This window comes from Ischnura elegans, chromosome 4, assembly GCF_921293095.1.
Source record: "Ischnura elegans chromosome 4, ioIscEleg1.1, whole genome shotgun sequence".
NCBI lineage: Eukaryota > Metazoa > Arthropoda > Insecta > Odonata > Coenagrionidae > Ischnura > Ischnura elegans.
Window position 1 is genome coordinate 83983667 of NC_060249.1, and position 16189 is coordinate 83999855.

Here is a 16189-nt window from a genome sequence, read left to right on the forward strand (position 1 = left end):
ACTGTGCTTTCAAATAACCATTGGTGTCAATGCATGTCTTCAAGGGAGTCGAATAGCGCAGTTGACTGCACGGCGTTGTTGGCAGTCAGCAAGGCAAGGTTCAATCCGGCCCGGCGGTGCGCCGTTTATAGAGTGAAATACACACCGTGCTACCTTGAGGCTACTTTCGCGACGACTTTTCGCCGGCCGCAGTTCACGGCGCGGTTCCGTGAAATTCATGCCACTTTCAAACGAGACATCTCACGGCGCTGTGCCGTGAACGGCGGTCCATGGAAATTCGTCGCGTCGGAAAGCGGCGAATGCAGTAAAAAAATTACGGCTTAAATGTACGCTTCGAAAAACAATTTCGTGGTAGGAGCATTAGCAGGAGAAAAAAGTGGTGAAAATCGCGTCTGAGTTAGTGAAAGCCGCCCATGAATTGGAGAAAATCGCAATTAACGCGAAATTCGCGTATTCGCGGGAAAACCCCGGAAATCGCGTATTTCGCGGGAAAACCCCGGAATTCGCGTTAAAATTCGCGTTATCGCATTTGCGACTTTTGCATGTCCCTATTCATGGGGTATTTCCATTCCAAGGAGGGGCATAGCCAGAACGATGTGTTGGGGGGGGTCACAACCCAGGGGGTCAGAGGGGTGGAAGGGAATAAGAATGATAAGATTGCCGGCCTTGGTGGCGGTGGGTTTAAGTCCGTAGGTCGTGGGTTCGAATCCCGCCTGGGGAGGTGATCCCTATCCAGGGCGTGGGTGTTTTTGTTGTACTTTGTTAATATTGGAAACCGTCATTGTAAAAGGCCATTATGTGCTGTTTTTGGGGAAGTTGGTAATAAATAAATGATAGCCCAGAGTCATGGTTCGTAGTTTCGCTTCACAAAATTAATAGTCAATATTAGTTTTGCTTCCTAGTATTGGTGGAGTAGAATAAATTTTTTAATGGGAATTTTTCAGCCAAAATTAATTGGTTTGAGGGACATGTTCCCCCTGTGCTCCCTCCTGGCTATGCCACTGATTACAAGTGATACATATTTTTGACATGGCTATCACTTTTTTAATGTCCTTCCCCATAGTGTGGGTTTCTGTGAAGTGAGATATGTATTTATCTAAATCCTTTTCCTCTGAATGATGCAGATATTCAAGAGAGAGGCTGATATGCTTGAGGGCTGGCTACAGAGTAGAGAAGGACTACTGAGGGATGGAAAATTAGGCGAGTCAATTGCACAAGTGGAGGAACTTCTCCGCCGCCATGATGACTTCGAGAAGACAGTTGAAGCCCAGGAAGATAAATTCAATGCACTCAGAAGGTTTACCATGGTAAGTAAAAAGTATAAGCACCTGCTGATTTAAACTATTTTGGGAAAACCCCCTTTTTGAATCATTTTAATTTATTTTGCACACTAGTAATACAATTTGACACCTCATTTAATTGGCTGAATGGTTGACTTATAGTAAAATCCAAAGATTCGAGCATGATGGAGTGGAATTTTTCCATATTGAAATAAATAATTGCAATTTTCCATGATGATAAAAATTATTACAACCTAGGTGTCAATGTTACTACATCATCATCAACATTGAAACCTATTTTTTCTCATGACAATTCATGTATATTTCACTGCTATTTTTGTGGTGGGCTTTGAAATATTACACTTACTGCCATGTGTGGCTTTGGACCAGGTCTGAGGCTCTTGACCGGTTGTGGTTTAACTGAAGTTCTTTCTCCCTTGCGTTGCCATCCTTAGTAGATCTCGAGTGCCTAACATCTAGTACCATGAGCCTCAGTGCAATTGCCATGGAAATTCAGGAATCTGGATAGTGGTCTGCACAGTGGCCCAGAAAGTCGAAGGTCCATGGTTTGATTCCTGGTCTAGGGGAATTTTTTCTCATGGCAATTAATGTGTATTGAAACCTAGGTCATAATAAATTTTATAATCGTGGAAAATTGCAAGTATTTACTTCAATTTTTGTTTGAAGATTTTCACAGCTTCTTTTATCTATCTGGTAAGTTCCTTTGAGGAAATGCTGCATTTGGAACATTTTCTGCTTGAGGTTTCACTCTTACTCGGAGCGTTTTCCCTAGGAGGATTGAGCAGAAAATATCTCCAACACAGTGTTTCCCGAAAGGAACTTACCAGATTTACTTCAATATTTTGATTAAAAGCTGAAAATGTGACGGTATCGGCATTGATAATTCTTAGCTTCTACAATGCCAAAAACATCAGTTCCTCTCATAATTATTCTTCTATCTCTATATTGAATATTCCCTCATTAATAATAATACTGTCGTCATAACTTATCACTCTTATTTTCCCAATAGTTGGAAGAGAGATTTGCCCTGCAGAAGCAGGAAGAGGAGGCAGCTCGCAAGGCTGAGAAGGAGCGTGTGGATCGGGAACGAGCGGAGAGCATCCGAAGGAGGGAGGTGCAAAGGATAACAGAGGAGAGGAGGAGGGAGGAGGAGTATAGGGGAATAAGAAGGCCGTCTGCAGGGCAGATACCGTCGGGAGATTCTCGAGGCCATATGGGCCAGCAGATGGGAGAGTGGGGTGGTGTCATGAACAACGGCAGCATGAATTCATCTCCTATGCTATCGCGGAAGGCATCCCTTGATGATGGAATCCCTAGGTAAGAGCTCAAAAAATAATGTGTATGGGAAGAAGTTATATAAGTTCTAATGTGAGGAAATTTGATTATTTTTTATCCCATTTTTCATGGAATGAAGCAATATTTTTATTGGCCAGTCCTGTCATAGGTTGGATCAAAAATATTATTTGTCGAGTAAAATGTTTGTATTTTTTAGAAATTAAGAATAAAATATCAATACTCTTCTTTCACTATGTCATCTTGAAGACAATAAAACAAGATGGTACTTTCCAATGCGCTTGATTTAATGTGATGCATTTATATTGTTAGGTCATCTTCAAGTTCATGCCTGTTCACAAGTATTATTTCTACTATATGTATCTAGCCTGAACTTTTAGATTAGATGATATTTGTTCTCCTCTAGTAATGCTAAGGAAATCTATTGAACCCAAGGGATGACCCTCTCTTTAAGACTTTTGCTTCACTCTTCTATTTTCTAGAGGTTGTTTGGTGAGAATTCTGAATGAATAATGATGATGTTAGCCAAAGAATATTTTTTGGGATGAAGAACTAAAATTCCTACTCTCGTACAATTATTTAATTTTATAATGATGAACAATACTTTATATTTAGTTTAACTACTTGGAAATCATGTATTGGCTAATAATTTTACCTTTAAACTAAATGACTCATATATTTTAGCTTTTATCACTATGAATGACAATTCTTTTTATGTTTATCTTGTTTTATTTCAGAAACCTTCTCATCGATACAGGAGATGATGGAAACCTTAATAAAACTGGAAGCATTTCACAACTCTTTGGTGATCGAATTAGAAGAGGTCAGTTGTAGTACTAGTGCTGATAATGTCCTTTAAGTGGTAATCATATTGATATATTTATCTTATACAACAGTGATTTCCAACTATTTTAATGTCAAATGTTGTTCTATTGAAGCATAAACAATTTCTTTGTGAAGTACCAATGAAGTACATTGCAAGCTCAACTGCCATGTTCATTGTTAGTCTTTTATGTCTTGTTTGGTAGTCATGGATGTAATGTCAAATCTGGGTTACGTTTGCAAAAATATGTAAAATAAAATTTGATTTTCCAACAAACTTATATCAGAAGAATTACAAATAGTAGTAGTGTGCATATTTATCTAATTGGGGATATGCTGTATATGAGCTATTGTAACAGTTTACCTTGCTCTGTGGAACCCTCACCTTTATTTAATTGAGCGGAGGGACTACTGGCTAGGGCATAGCCAGAACGATTTTTGGGGGAGAACGACTTGGGGGACAACAGGGGTGAATCTGGGAACAATCTGTAAATTTTTATCTCTAGAAATCACAATTTAAGGTGTTTTGGCATTTAAAATTATGAAATTGATGGGTCGTCATGAAGCTGTTTTACTAAAAACATATTCTTGGAATAGAATAAATTCGTTTTATAGGTTAATATTTTTCTGCTTAAATTAATTGATTTAGGGGGACACGTGCGCCTGAAAGGGAAGTGCACGTATACCCGGCTCAAGGGAACAATAAAATCAAAATATAGCAGGTTCTAATAAAGAACAAGCAATCATTACCTTCCTTGATAAGCTTAAAATGCTGGCCAAAAACGAAGCACCCTGGCTTACAGAATTCTCACACCCCTTGCTCAAACCTTCCTTTTGGCTTCCCGAGACGATTTTAGGCTAATTAAAAAATCACCTTTAACTATGTAACATGCATGTTACACTATGCTTAAAATATGCCCATGTGCACCCAGAGAGGGCTTGAAATTGTGAATTCACATTTTATTCTCTTTCAGATGGAGTTAAGAGGGCAGAAAGTATGAAAGTTGATAACAAGAAGGTTAAACGGACACCAAGTTTCACCACCAGAAGAAGAACTCAAAGCTTCAGGAAGCTGCAACAGCGTGGTGCTGGAGGTGTTGAACAGACTGAACTGCCTCCTGTTGAAATTCAGGGAAATTTGGACCGAAAACATGAATTGCAGAGTGGTGGCAAGAAGGCTGCTGTTCGATCTTGGAAAACTTATTATACAGGTCATTAAATGTTATTGTCTTATAATATTAAATGGGTCAGCATGTTAGCATAGTGGGTAGATAGCTTGGCTGCTGATTAATAAGTCATGGGTTCGAATCCCAAGCAAGGCCTTCGGATGCCCCCGAAAAATGTCCTCAAAGTATGAAGTGGCCCAGGGAAAGGAACCTGCACCCCCTCTGTCTTGATGTGTGATAACCACATGTCTGTGGCTAAGTCTGGGGTGATCTCTAACCTCACTCATCCAAACCAACCTTCTGGTTAAATCAATGAGTGAGTGAGTGATTATATAAAATGCTTCTCTTTTCGATCTCAGCATAGTGACTCCATCATCATTTTCCCTCTTCCTCCTTTGAACATTCTGCAGGGTACAAGGGATTAGAGTTGGAACATTTTTGGGTAAGCCAATGTGGAGAAAGACCCTTATACAGGAGAGCCTGAGGAGGTCATGTGGGTACCTTTTACAATATCACTCAAGTGGTTAACATTAACAATTTGGTGGTCTTCAAAAACATGCTAGCATCACAAATTTAATAGTGCAATGATTGGGTGAATGTGCAGCTGAATAAGGCACCATAGCTATGCAGGGTAAAGAAACATTTTATCCACATATATAATCTTTCTTAAGAAGCAAATCAGTGTAAGCTTGTGATAATGGCAAAAGGCAATAGGAAACTACAAATATGTTATTTTCTAATTTTGTCTACTGCTGTGCTACGTCCTGGAATATAGATTAATTGATCTGGAATTTAAGATTACTATTAAGGAGGAAATAGCAATTGAAGCAAGACGGGATGAAATGTTTTTACAATTTTTTCTACAATTCAAAGTTTGCCTAATGGGTTCCTCAGATTTCAAAGCTTCTGCTTACTTCATAAGTGGAAATTCATATTTTACAGAAACAAAAGAATCTTCATTATTGCAAAGCTCGCTCTTTGAACTCTTAATATTATCTTCTTGAAGTTACCATCTTCCTGGCAAAGATAAAGGAATTTGAAGACATTATTGTGAGTTAAGGTTTCAGATTAATTTAAAAAATCAAGTTACCTTCTTTGTGATTTTTCAAGACTGCAGAATTATGCTTCTGGGATTCACGTAATTAATAAGGAGAAGCCAAATAAGGAAAGACGATCATCTTCGGAAAATTTTTGACCTACAAACTTCAAAATTTAAATCGCTTCTCTTGAATAAAGTATGTTCAATGTAAGGACATGTTTTATTTCTTTTCTGTTTTTTTTTTAACATTATGTCAAATCACATTTATTTCTTCATTGTTAACAATATTTTTTCTTTTTGCCATTTACAGTTCTTTGTGGACAGTTGCTTTGTTTCTTCAAAGATATGGAAGACTTTCTCAACAGTAAGGCTGCTACCTCACCCATCAATGTCTTCAAGGCTCGCTGTGAGAAAGCCCAGGATTACACAAAAAGGAAACATGTATTCAGGTACTAAATTATCACTTGATTGTCCATGGAAAATTATATGAAATTTTGCTGCTGTTCTATGATTCAATTTTCAATTCTTGACCATATTGAATCTTCTAAGTAGCAAATAAAAAGTTAGCGAAAAGATCAAGCACAATTTTTTCAGCATACATGTGATGACTTTTGTTTGATTAACTTTGGATGAAATTTTTTGTTGTTTTACCCTAATTTTTCTTTTTATCTTTTAATTTAAATCAAATAATAAATTAAGTAAATCCAATTCCTAGGCTTAATGTCATTATTGATAGCTTAAAGTTATAAATTTACAGAAATATGCCCTGTAGTCCCTCTAGTGAGGAATGTGATTGATGTTGTGTATGTATTTATAACTTTAACGTGTTTGCTGCGGCATGACCCTCTGGTGGGTCATACCTGATTTCATCCCTGCACAATAGCAAGTTTTCAATTTTTCTTCATTTTGTGGCTTTTGCCATTTGTTTTTTAATACATGGGCGAGCGCGGCCCACCAGTGGGTCACACTCTAGCCAGACTGGTTGGCACCTTGCAAAATAGCTGGGCATCCGCAACTTGGCAGACTTGACCCACCTCTAATTACCTGGGAAAACCTGTTGGCATGCAATTTTGTGTGAACTGCATGCATTCCATTAGTTACGTCTCCCCACTCTCCGAGATTACTTCAGAATAGAATTTTTCAATTAAAGTTGAAAAAAATGGTATTTGCACCACCTGGGTGGTGCTCCCAGGTGGCTATGTCTGACACTGGTCTCAGTATATGCTAAATTTTAGCAATCCCGAGTCCTGGCAGTGAGCCTGTGCCACTTCCTTGGGCCACTAATGGGGTCTCTAGCATAGTCCTTGGCTACAGTAGATCTAAATACCCATGTTCCTCCACTTCTCCTCAACCCACTCCTGTCCGTGGAAGGCCCCTGAGTGTAGCTCTACCTCTATGCAGTGAGAGGCTAGCAGATGAGCCATTGGTGATCAACACTGTGCTACTTACCAGTGGGTCACAGCGTGCAGTGTGGAGCACTGTGACCCACTGGTGGGTCCCACGACAGTCTGACATGGGGTGGGAGATTCAGTTCCACAGCAAATGTGTTAAGCTCAAGGTTTATGTTCAGGCAAAGTTTAAATGGAATCTTTTCTTTTTTCATAATTTTTTCTCTAATTATCTAAAGGGCCGGATTTAACCAAAGTTATGCTCTCCATTGAGTGCCCCTCCTCACTTGAGCCCCCCCCCCTCCCCAATCCCCAATTTTTATGATAAGGCATAGCCACTTACATGAGGTAAGGTTCAAAAAAAGAAATAAAAAGATACAGTAAAACCTCTTTACATCGTAATGGAGGGGACCAAAATTTGGGCATTTCGATGTATGGAGGTTCACTATAGAGAGGTTTTAGTGGTAGGCACCATTTTTTTCATATCCTTGGGAAATAAATGGTGCTAAGTGTCTTGGTGCTTACTGTCTTTTAAGCCATTATATTAATATATTTAAACATATAGGTATGCATAAGTGAACATATATTTACAATTTAATGATTACACAAAGGTAAAAGAAATTGTTCAAGAGGCCTTTTTAGAAAATAAATTAGTTAATGGGTTTGCTTAAAAAAATTTTTCTCTCTTCTTTCTCTCTCTTTCGAAATAATGTTTTCAATTCCACAAGCACTTTTGAATGCCATTTTCACTACAAACAAATCACTAGCTGTTTTCGTTAATGCTTTTTGACCTAAGAAATAATTCCCTGGTCTAAGGGTTGCAATTTACTAATAGTGTTCGGAGGAAAGAACAATAGTTTTATATTTCTAAACATAATTTCTTCATCCTCATATTTAACTGCCTGAGTTTTTTTGTTTGTGCAGCCTAGATATTCAGTTTCTTCTGTTTTTCCTCGGTTGTTTACAATAGATGTGAGGGTGAATGATGGTATTCCAAAGGTCACTGCCTTCTGCCTGTCCTCGTTGATGGCTAGGAAAATGGCTAATTATGTGGTAATATCAAGCAGACGCCTTCTTTTATTTCTTGAATCCATCATCAGCCTATGATTAATTAAGTAATTTTCATATTTTATGGCAAATAATTGAAAATACTCCTTATTATATCTTTTAGAATTGATTTATTATTCTTATAATATGTGACTTGTTAAAGATTATAAAAAAATAAATAAACACGTGACTACTACAAAAAATTGAGCGTAATTTTGAAAATTTTGTTGAATTCCCTCTCTCCAAAATACAATGCACGTGGCGTTCCTAAGAAAAACGCTGTCGAGGCCACACAGAAACGCAAGGTCTGCGAAAGGACATGATTTCCTGGTGAGAATGCTGGGCGAACTACTTCAGAATGCGGCGGCGACGGTAAAAAATTTCATTACCCTTCCGCGTATCAGCTAATTAGTTGTCTCCTTCACCTAACACTGCCGCGCATGGATTGATGTTCGTTCAGTGTTGCTAGAAATTGGCGTCCCGGACTCCCGATGGAAGAGTCAGATTTCGCGGCAAAAATACGCAGGCAAGACATATGACTGTCGCTAAGCGCAATAAATTTTAAACTACGATCGTTCACGAAAGCATCGAAAAAATTACCTAGGCAGTAGTAAGAAAGTGCTACACCGGGAAATATGGGAATAAAATAATTGCGAAACTGTATTTGATTTATTTCAAGTCGCGGAAAATTCATGAAATGTTTTCATTTCAGAAGCGGAAGTAGCAATGCGGTCGAGTAATTCGGTCTCCGTGGATGGGAGTGAAGTTAGTTGAAATATTTCCGTCAGCAAGTGATTATAGGCTGCGCTGGTCGCCTCTTTTATTAACTGAACATAGTATGTAGGCACCTACAAGAAAATAAAGCCATTAGTAAAAGAAAGCGAGTGCTATCGCGCGATTTTGACCATGATTCGAGAGAAAACGATGTGTTCTGTCCTCATTTACCGTCACTTAATATGATTACGATAGTTCGATGCTCTAACTAATGGTTAACGTGAAAATTATTAAAGGTGTATAAGAAAAAATAAGCGTGAAACATTTATCGCTGTAAATGTCATTCCATTTAGGTAATCGCGGCTGCATTAATGGTCTCTAGTTGTCTCGGTACGATTTGCGGAGGTAGTTAGGCCGTCTCGGGGCCGTCTTGTTGGTACGAAATATGGAGGTTTTACGAGATAAAGAGGTTCACTATATAGAGGTTTGCCTATATATTTACATGTAAATCTGACGGGACCAGAGGGTTGGTACGAAGTATGGAGGTTTACGATGTAAAGAGGTTCACTACATAGAGGTTTTACTGTATATGGCTGACAGCATAAGTTTATGCTTGAATTTTTATGCAGGGAAAACATAGACAATTCAATTAAAGAAAAACAGCTTGAAGTAAAACTACTTGAGACAGTTTAACTTTTATGCTACTAAAACACTTTATGAATACCCCTTCCAAAAGTAATGTCTAGCCTTAATTCATGCAACAATAAAGAAGAGTAACGTCAAAAATAAGAACATTACATACTGCTGTAACTGAATGAACTGCCGCCCCTTGGACTGCAACTCCTCTTGGCAGTTGCCTATTTTGCCTTATGGTAAATCCGGCCCCGATTCTCTATTAAAAAAATGTGTCCAATAAGCAAGTATATATCCCAGATTTTTAATGTGTAGAATGGCTTCTTTGCTCAGATCCGAAAATTTTTTAGTAGCGTAGTCTGTTGTTATCTATTGATGTCGCTCGGGTTTGGGCGGAGTCTGGCACGTTATCTATAGATGACGCGCCGGACTCCACTCAGATCCAAGAATAAGCCGTGAATTTCGTATACCGTGAAAAAACCTGGAAAAAGCCGTGAATTTCGTCCCAAACTTAAAAATCTCTCAACCTTGATTTTACGATCGTAGAACTACGGTTGACAGATTAAAAGAAAAGTGGATATTTCGATCATATTTTAAGGTCAGTCACGCACAGACATGGCCTCGGATTTATAGTCTTTTGAAGTGCAATTATTGTGTGCCATGATGACACATAGACCATAAGCCAGTACCAAAGCCGGAAGACTGGTGACCAAAGTGTTCATTAACACTTGCGAAAATTCAGACACTTCTTAACTCCCCTAGCACCCTTGTCCCTCTATTTTCCCACTCACAACCTTTAGCCGGAGCTGAATTTTGCAAATGATATGTGACGTCACGAGAGATAGTACTTTCATTGCTGCGTTTTCGTTCACGGTGTCTGTTGTGTTTGTTAAATTTGTGGTTAACGTGCGGCCGATGATTGTTACGTGATCAATATTTCTGCCTAAAATGTTTTATCTACAAACCGTGAATTTGAAAACATTTAGACCGTGAAAACTTGGAAAAAACCGGTAATTGTATGATTTAGATTGAGTGGGAACCCTGTTTTTGGATCTGGTCAAAGTTAAAATTTTTACCTTTGGGCTGAAAGTGTTAATCCTGTGCGAATATATGTACTTATTGAATTTCATTATACATTTTTATATTCCAGGCTTTGTACTACAGATGGCTCCGAGTATTTATTTCTGGCCTCAACTGAGACTGAAATGGAGGATTGGGTCAATAAGATTTCATTCCATGCTCAGCTTCCTCCTAATTTACAGCTGCTCAGCTATGACGACTCCCAGAAAGGGGTAAGAAAATTTAATTAATATTAATTTATCTAGTTTTTACTGAGTTAGTTTAGATTTTCATTTGTAATTATTGTAACCATCAGTGTGCATAACAGTTATTATTGAAATAGTTAGAATAGGTTAATAGGTAGAATTCCCGAGGAACCTTCTATGATTCTATATGCCAGGAAAGCCTACAATCATACTTTCTTTCATTCTTAATCTCAAAGAGGATAATGTTTGGCTGAAAGATCAGATGATGGGGATGGAGTTTGAGGCTCTATCAGATATAAAAAAGAATTGATAGTTTGGCTTTAGATTGAACTTTCAGTAGACCAGTGGTTGGAAAACAAAGGCTCTGCCACATATACTAGGTGTAGGTGCAATCATACAGTATGATTGAAAATTTGTGACTTGGGTGCAGAGTCTATTTTCAATGTTAGCGAGTCAATTGAATGGATAGGACATTGAATTGGGGGCTTTGGTAAAATTCTCATTTATTTTTGTTATTGCCATTGTTCATATTTGTTTTTTTTACAAAAAATGTGACTATTTCTGTCCTCATGCAGTTCATGCTAGTGGAATTTAATGGAGCTGCTGAAGTTACTATCTATTTCATAGTAATCTCTTGTTTACCAACTCCCTTCCTTTACAATGTTTAAAATGTTAGGTCTTCTTAATCTCATTGTAGATTTCAGCTGTAATCTCTTCACCTTCAACCCTTCAATATTTGTTCCTATTTACTCGATCATATAAACCTTAAGTTTCTATTGTGTTTTCATCAGAAAATTTTGCATTTTTATCTTTCCATTCAATTTCAAGAAAGTTATTTAAATAAAATTTTTGTATAGTGATAATATCCATTGAATGCATAACATCCTTACATGGACAATTCATTTTGTACCTCTTTTTCTCCGATGCTTATTGCATTTGTTTAGCGCATACCCACTTGAGATGCATGCCAATTAGGGCTTACAGGTGGGAAGAGAGTGATATTATTTCAGGTTTTAGGACCAGACAATTTTCCCAATACTTTTGCGACTGGAACTATGGAAAGAATTTTTTTTAACCCAAATACCTACAATGACCAGTACTTATGTAAAATAGGTTATGTTTCTCTTAATTGCTGTGTGCCTGGGTCAGCATCTTACAGCCTAGGGGCCACAACTGGCCGTGACAGAATTTCATGTGGCTCTGATGGCTCTTATTTCCCTTAGAGATGGAGAATGGAACAACTATTTAAACATTCCCAGGTTTTTGGTGTGGAGGAGGAGTAATTCAGTGTGATTGAAAGGTTTTCTTATAGCTTTTTAAATATTTTATTGGATCGAATGCAATTAGGTGAAGAATTATAGAAACTCCCATGGAAAAAACTGAACTGCAACTTAGAGTTGAAAAGGAAACTTTGAATGTAATAAACCGTTTTGAAACTGCTCGATATGAATAAAGTATGTGTGGAATCTACAAAGCAAGGTTCTGGCCCAATGGCTAGGTTTCACAAAAGTTAAGCTGTGAATGCTAAATTATGCACAACTGAATTTTCTTGACAAATGGAGAAAGGAATGGGAATATGGGTTAGGGAAAAAATTAAAGTATACATATTTAGACTACTTTTATGTAGTATTTGACACTATTTTTTAAGGAATTTTAGTGGGAAGTAAATATTTTTCTTCATTTTATGGCTTAATTATGTTGGCTAATCCTGGCAAAGAGTGAAAGTTACAGAATCTGCTCCCAATTTTGTTTTTATTTAAAAATTGTTGTTTCAAGAATTCTGATAATTTCCAAGGTTGGACAGAAGATAACACGATAAAATGCTGGTCTTATATGAATGTTATCATCTCAGAACCTTTTTCTCTGCTGAATCTATTCAAAAATCTTGCCTCATCAAATTTTAGCTGCGTGAATTTTATTTGCATACTCCAATCTGAGTTTCACAGTGAGGATAGCCTTGGAATATTTTTTTAATGTAGTAATTCAATGCCAAGGAAGAAAAATCACTCATAAAAGGTGAAAATTTTGGAAAGGTCCTTCAAACTATGTTAATCCCAAGAGCCATCCTGTTAGGATTAAAGTAGTGCTATTTTGCTTGGTCTGTGCTAATTAAAAGCACAGATTCGATGAGGCAACTAACTATCTTTGCTTTGGATAAACAGTCAGCATTTATGCTTTAGAAGTTGATTGTGGATTAGTGAAACCTTTATTTCTCATAGTTATCTAAGGAGATTTGTATCCTATTATATATAGTCAGCTGTATTTATGCTTTTTATTCATATTAAAAATAGTAGTTTACTAATTGCATGTTAAAATACTGTAGTTGTTTGGATTTTTGCTATCGTTAGTGGTAAAGAAATGCCACCCTTAGTTGTTGCAATGGAACGGCGAACTTGAACTATGTAGATTTGCACCCGCACATAATTGCATGAATCACTTATCATTGGCTTACTTAAATATTAATTTTAATTGATTTTTTCCAAACTTTTATTCACAACAGTGGCATAATGTGGCCAGCAAGCTTGGCTTAAAAGTTGATGAAAGAAAGCCTGTTGTTGTATAACTTCTGGGAGCCTTAACAGTCAAAATGAATATAGCTTTGAGTAGATGGCATGGTGATCTGTCTACAGCTTCGTACAAAATATTCTACTTGCCATCATGTCACACACAATTGGGATGGGAAATGTATATTAACAAATGTTCAAAGTTGTGTGTCAGTATCACTAGTCATCAAAATGAGTTTATTTTAACTGTATATATTTTCTACACCATGCATCCTCTGTCAAATGTATACTTTTTATCATATAAAATGATAAGCTATTCTGATTGGCAGTGATTTTTATGACTCATTCAGGGTCAGGTCTCTGATTCTTGATCGCCCAATTTCAATCAAATTTTATTAAGGTATTTTTAGAAATTATTTTCTGAAAATAATTTTAATTTTTGGAACTTGTAGTTTTCGAGGTGATACTTCTTATTCTGGCATGTGTGGTGTTGGAATTGTATTATCAGTTAAATTTGACTCTTGTTATTAATGGTTAATGCTAAAAGTTTATCAATAATTGATGCAAATCCTAAGGTGTTTTATGAAGATGATTATTCATGATTATAGAACGTGGTATCCTTGAAAAGGTGTTTTAATTATTATTAGTTATTGTATATCATTATTAAATAAGTAATATGGAGTTACCATAAAACCTGGGTTTCCAAAAAAGTCTTCTTCTCCATTACCATTCCTGTGACAAAATTCCACTTACTCCACTTCACTATTGCTGATTTGACTCACTTGATGAATGATTGTCATATTTGTATTACCTTTGGTCTATGTTCAAAGGTTTTCAAATTGGAATTTTGCTTCTGCTGCAATTGGAATTATTGTACAGTACACATTAATATAAACCTTGTATAAGCGTTGATTGGAAACCATTGCTTTTTTGTTCCATTTTATGTGAATTTTCTTCTCAAGTGTGTCCATTTGTCTCTTCTATGTTGAATGTGCTTGTGAAAATGTCTGGCAGTGGATTTTCTATTTATTACTTAACTCTACACAAGGCATATTTTCGCTCATTTTTACTGTCATTCAATTGCCCAAGGCCTAACATTTAAATGGATTGTTAGGTTTTAGACAAATTTGAGAATGAGCCACTTCAAGGCTCATATATTTCTGTATTTAATGCCTCGACATCAATTTGAAATTACTTTTTAAATTATATCTCCTATACCAAAGTCATTTTACAAATTTATTGCTTGTTATTTACAAGAAAGGAGGATTTAAATTCAGAAGAAATAATTTTGAAAACTCATCCACTAATTAAATATGATACCAGATGACTGTGATGTGAAATATGTGCCATGAACTGAAGTATGTCTGTTGCTTTACATAGTAGTTTTTGATTTCTAACAGACATTTCTTAGGTAGTATTAAAATTTTAAACATATCAGTTGATATTTGAAGATCATTCCAATTTTCATGTTATCTTAGTTTGTTGAAGTCACTACTGTGTAACTTATGTTGTGGGGTGCTGTAGTGTGTAGCTACATGTTAGACTTAAGTACAGTTTTCAAGCCATACTAAAACTCTTTGTGGGCCTTTTTAATGTTGCTTTTAATGGGTCAGATAAAAAATAAATTAATTGTCTTTGAATGATTATCACTAGTCACTTTTCAGATCACTACTTTGTAGTGTATATACAAGTATATATTTGATGTTACATACTTATGTGTGACTTTAAAAATGGCAAATGAGAGAATGATTTGATGGAATATCAACTTAATTCCCAATACCATTGCTGGTTTAAAGTTAGGTCCATATATTTTATTATTTGTTCACAACTTTCTTTATTTTGATGAGAATTTAAGAAACATGGCTTGAATGGATCAATTCTTGATTGTACAAAAATCTTTATAGAAATGAACTATTAGTTTTTAATGTAATTGATGCCCAAATACAGTTGCCTTAAAATGTGCCTATTACTGTAGGTGCCAAATGATAATTGGCTTGAAATTTAAAAAATTGTATAATTGTTTGTATAAAATACTCAAGTGATGTCTTAGTAATTTTTTTTGGTTTGCAGAGGTTATAGATTTGTATTTAAGTGTGTTTTGAGGAAATTAACGCTTACTCAAATGGCTTGATGCCATTTTTCCCTTCTGCTTCCTAAAGGTGATACATGCCTTAATTTTTAGCCCTTAATTATTATCACTCTTATGTATTCTCAGAAATGTAATTATTTCCTTCATGTATTTGTTGCCTACATGCTGGAGGTGAAAATTCATGATGGTTTTGCTGCAAAGGTGTGCTGTATTACCATGTAGTAAATTATGTACTAATTTTATGGCTTCTATAACTGCTTGACAAAGTGATTATTCCTTGCTCTTCATGACCTGAGCCTTTGGTCATTGGTTTATTGGGAGTAGATGCATAAAATTCTCCAAGGTAGCATGACTAACATATGCTAGGTAAACAAAAATCCTATTAACAGTGATGTAGCTCTTGATATTTTTCAAAATGTATTATACTGTAGCCAGATGGGTCAAAGTGAATATAAGCTCACATGATCACTGCTTTTCAAGAATAATGAAGTGATTGCCAACAAAAAATGCACTTGTAGATTATTTATAGTTTAAGACTCTTTATTTCAGCTGCATTATATTTATTGTGTTTATCTTAATTTGATAAGAGTGCACCGTTTTGATTGTATAATTTGTAGCCTTCCATCATTTTGAATAAAAGAGTATTTTTTATAACTTGGAGAAAGTATTGTTCAAACTTTATATATGTAGTTGTGTTTATTGAGCCATCTTCGTTGAAATTAACATCTGCTTTTGTTATTGGGGAAATTTTACTATGACTAAGTGCTTGTGGTTGTTGGTACATTGACAAATATTTCGATGAAAAAGGTTCAAATAAATAGTGAGGGCTATTTGTATTAAATTGCTAATGTAGGTGCTTATGTTCTACTTTTTCAACTATGGTTAATGACTGATGGTTTTCAGAAATGGATGTTAATTATTTCATTTC

The 16189-nt window shown here is 36.2% G+C and overlaps 1 protein-coding gene across 12 annotated transcripts in view; it reads left to right on the forward strand.

The window, feature by feature from the left end:
- Positions 1 to 16189, forward strand: part of LOC124157741 (spectrin beta chain, non-erythrocytic 2) — a 218640-nt gene that overhangs the window by 183805 nt on the left and 18646 nt on the right. For 11 of the 12 annotated variants that reach the window (XM_046532724.1, XM_046532725.1, XM_046532727.1 and 8 more), the window contains 6 exons: positions 1125 to 1307; positions 2311 to 2618; positions 3332 to 3417; positions 4391 to 4627; positions 5932 to 6070; positions 10554 to 10695. In XM_046532724.1, coding sequence (XP_046388680.1) covers positions 1125 to 1307; positions 2311 to 2618; positions 3332 to 3417; positions 4391 to 4627; positions 5932 to 6070; positions 10554 to 10695 — 1095 coding nt within the window. Of the gene's footprint in view, positions 1 to 1124; positions 1308 to 2310; positions 2619 to 3331; positions 3418 to 4390; positions 4628 to 5931; positions 6071 to 10553; positions 10696 to 13168; positions 15753 to 16189 lie in introns of those variants that run through there. The other variant, XM_046532735.1, reaches the window with a different exon arrangement.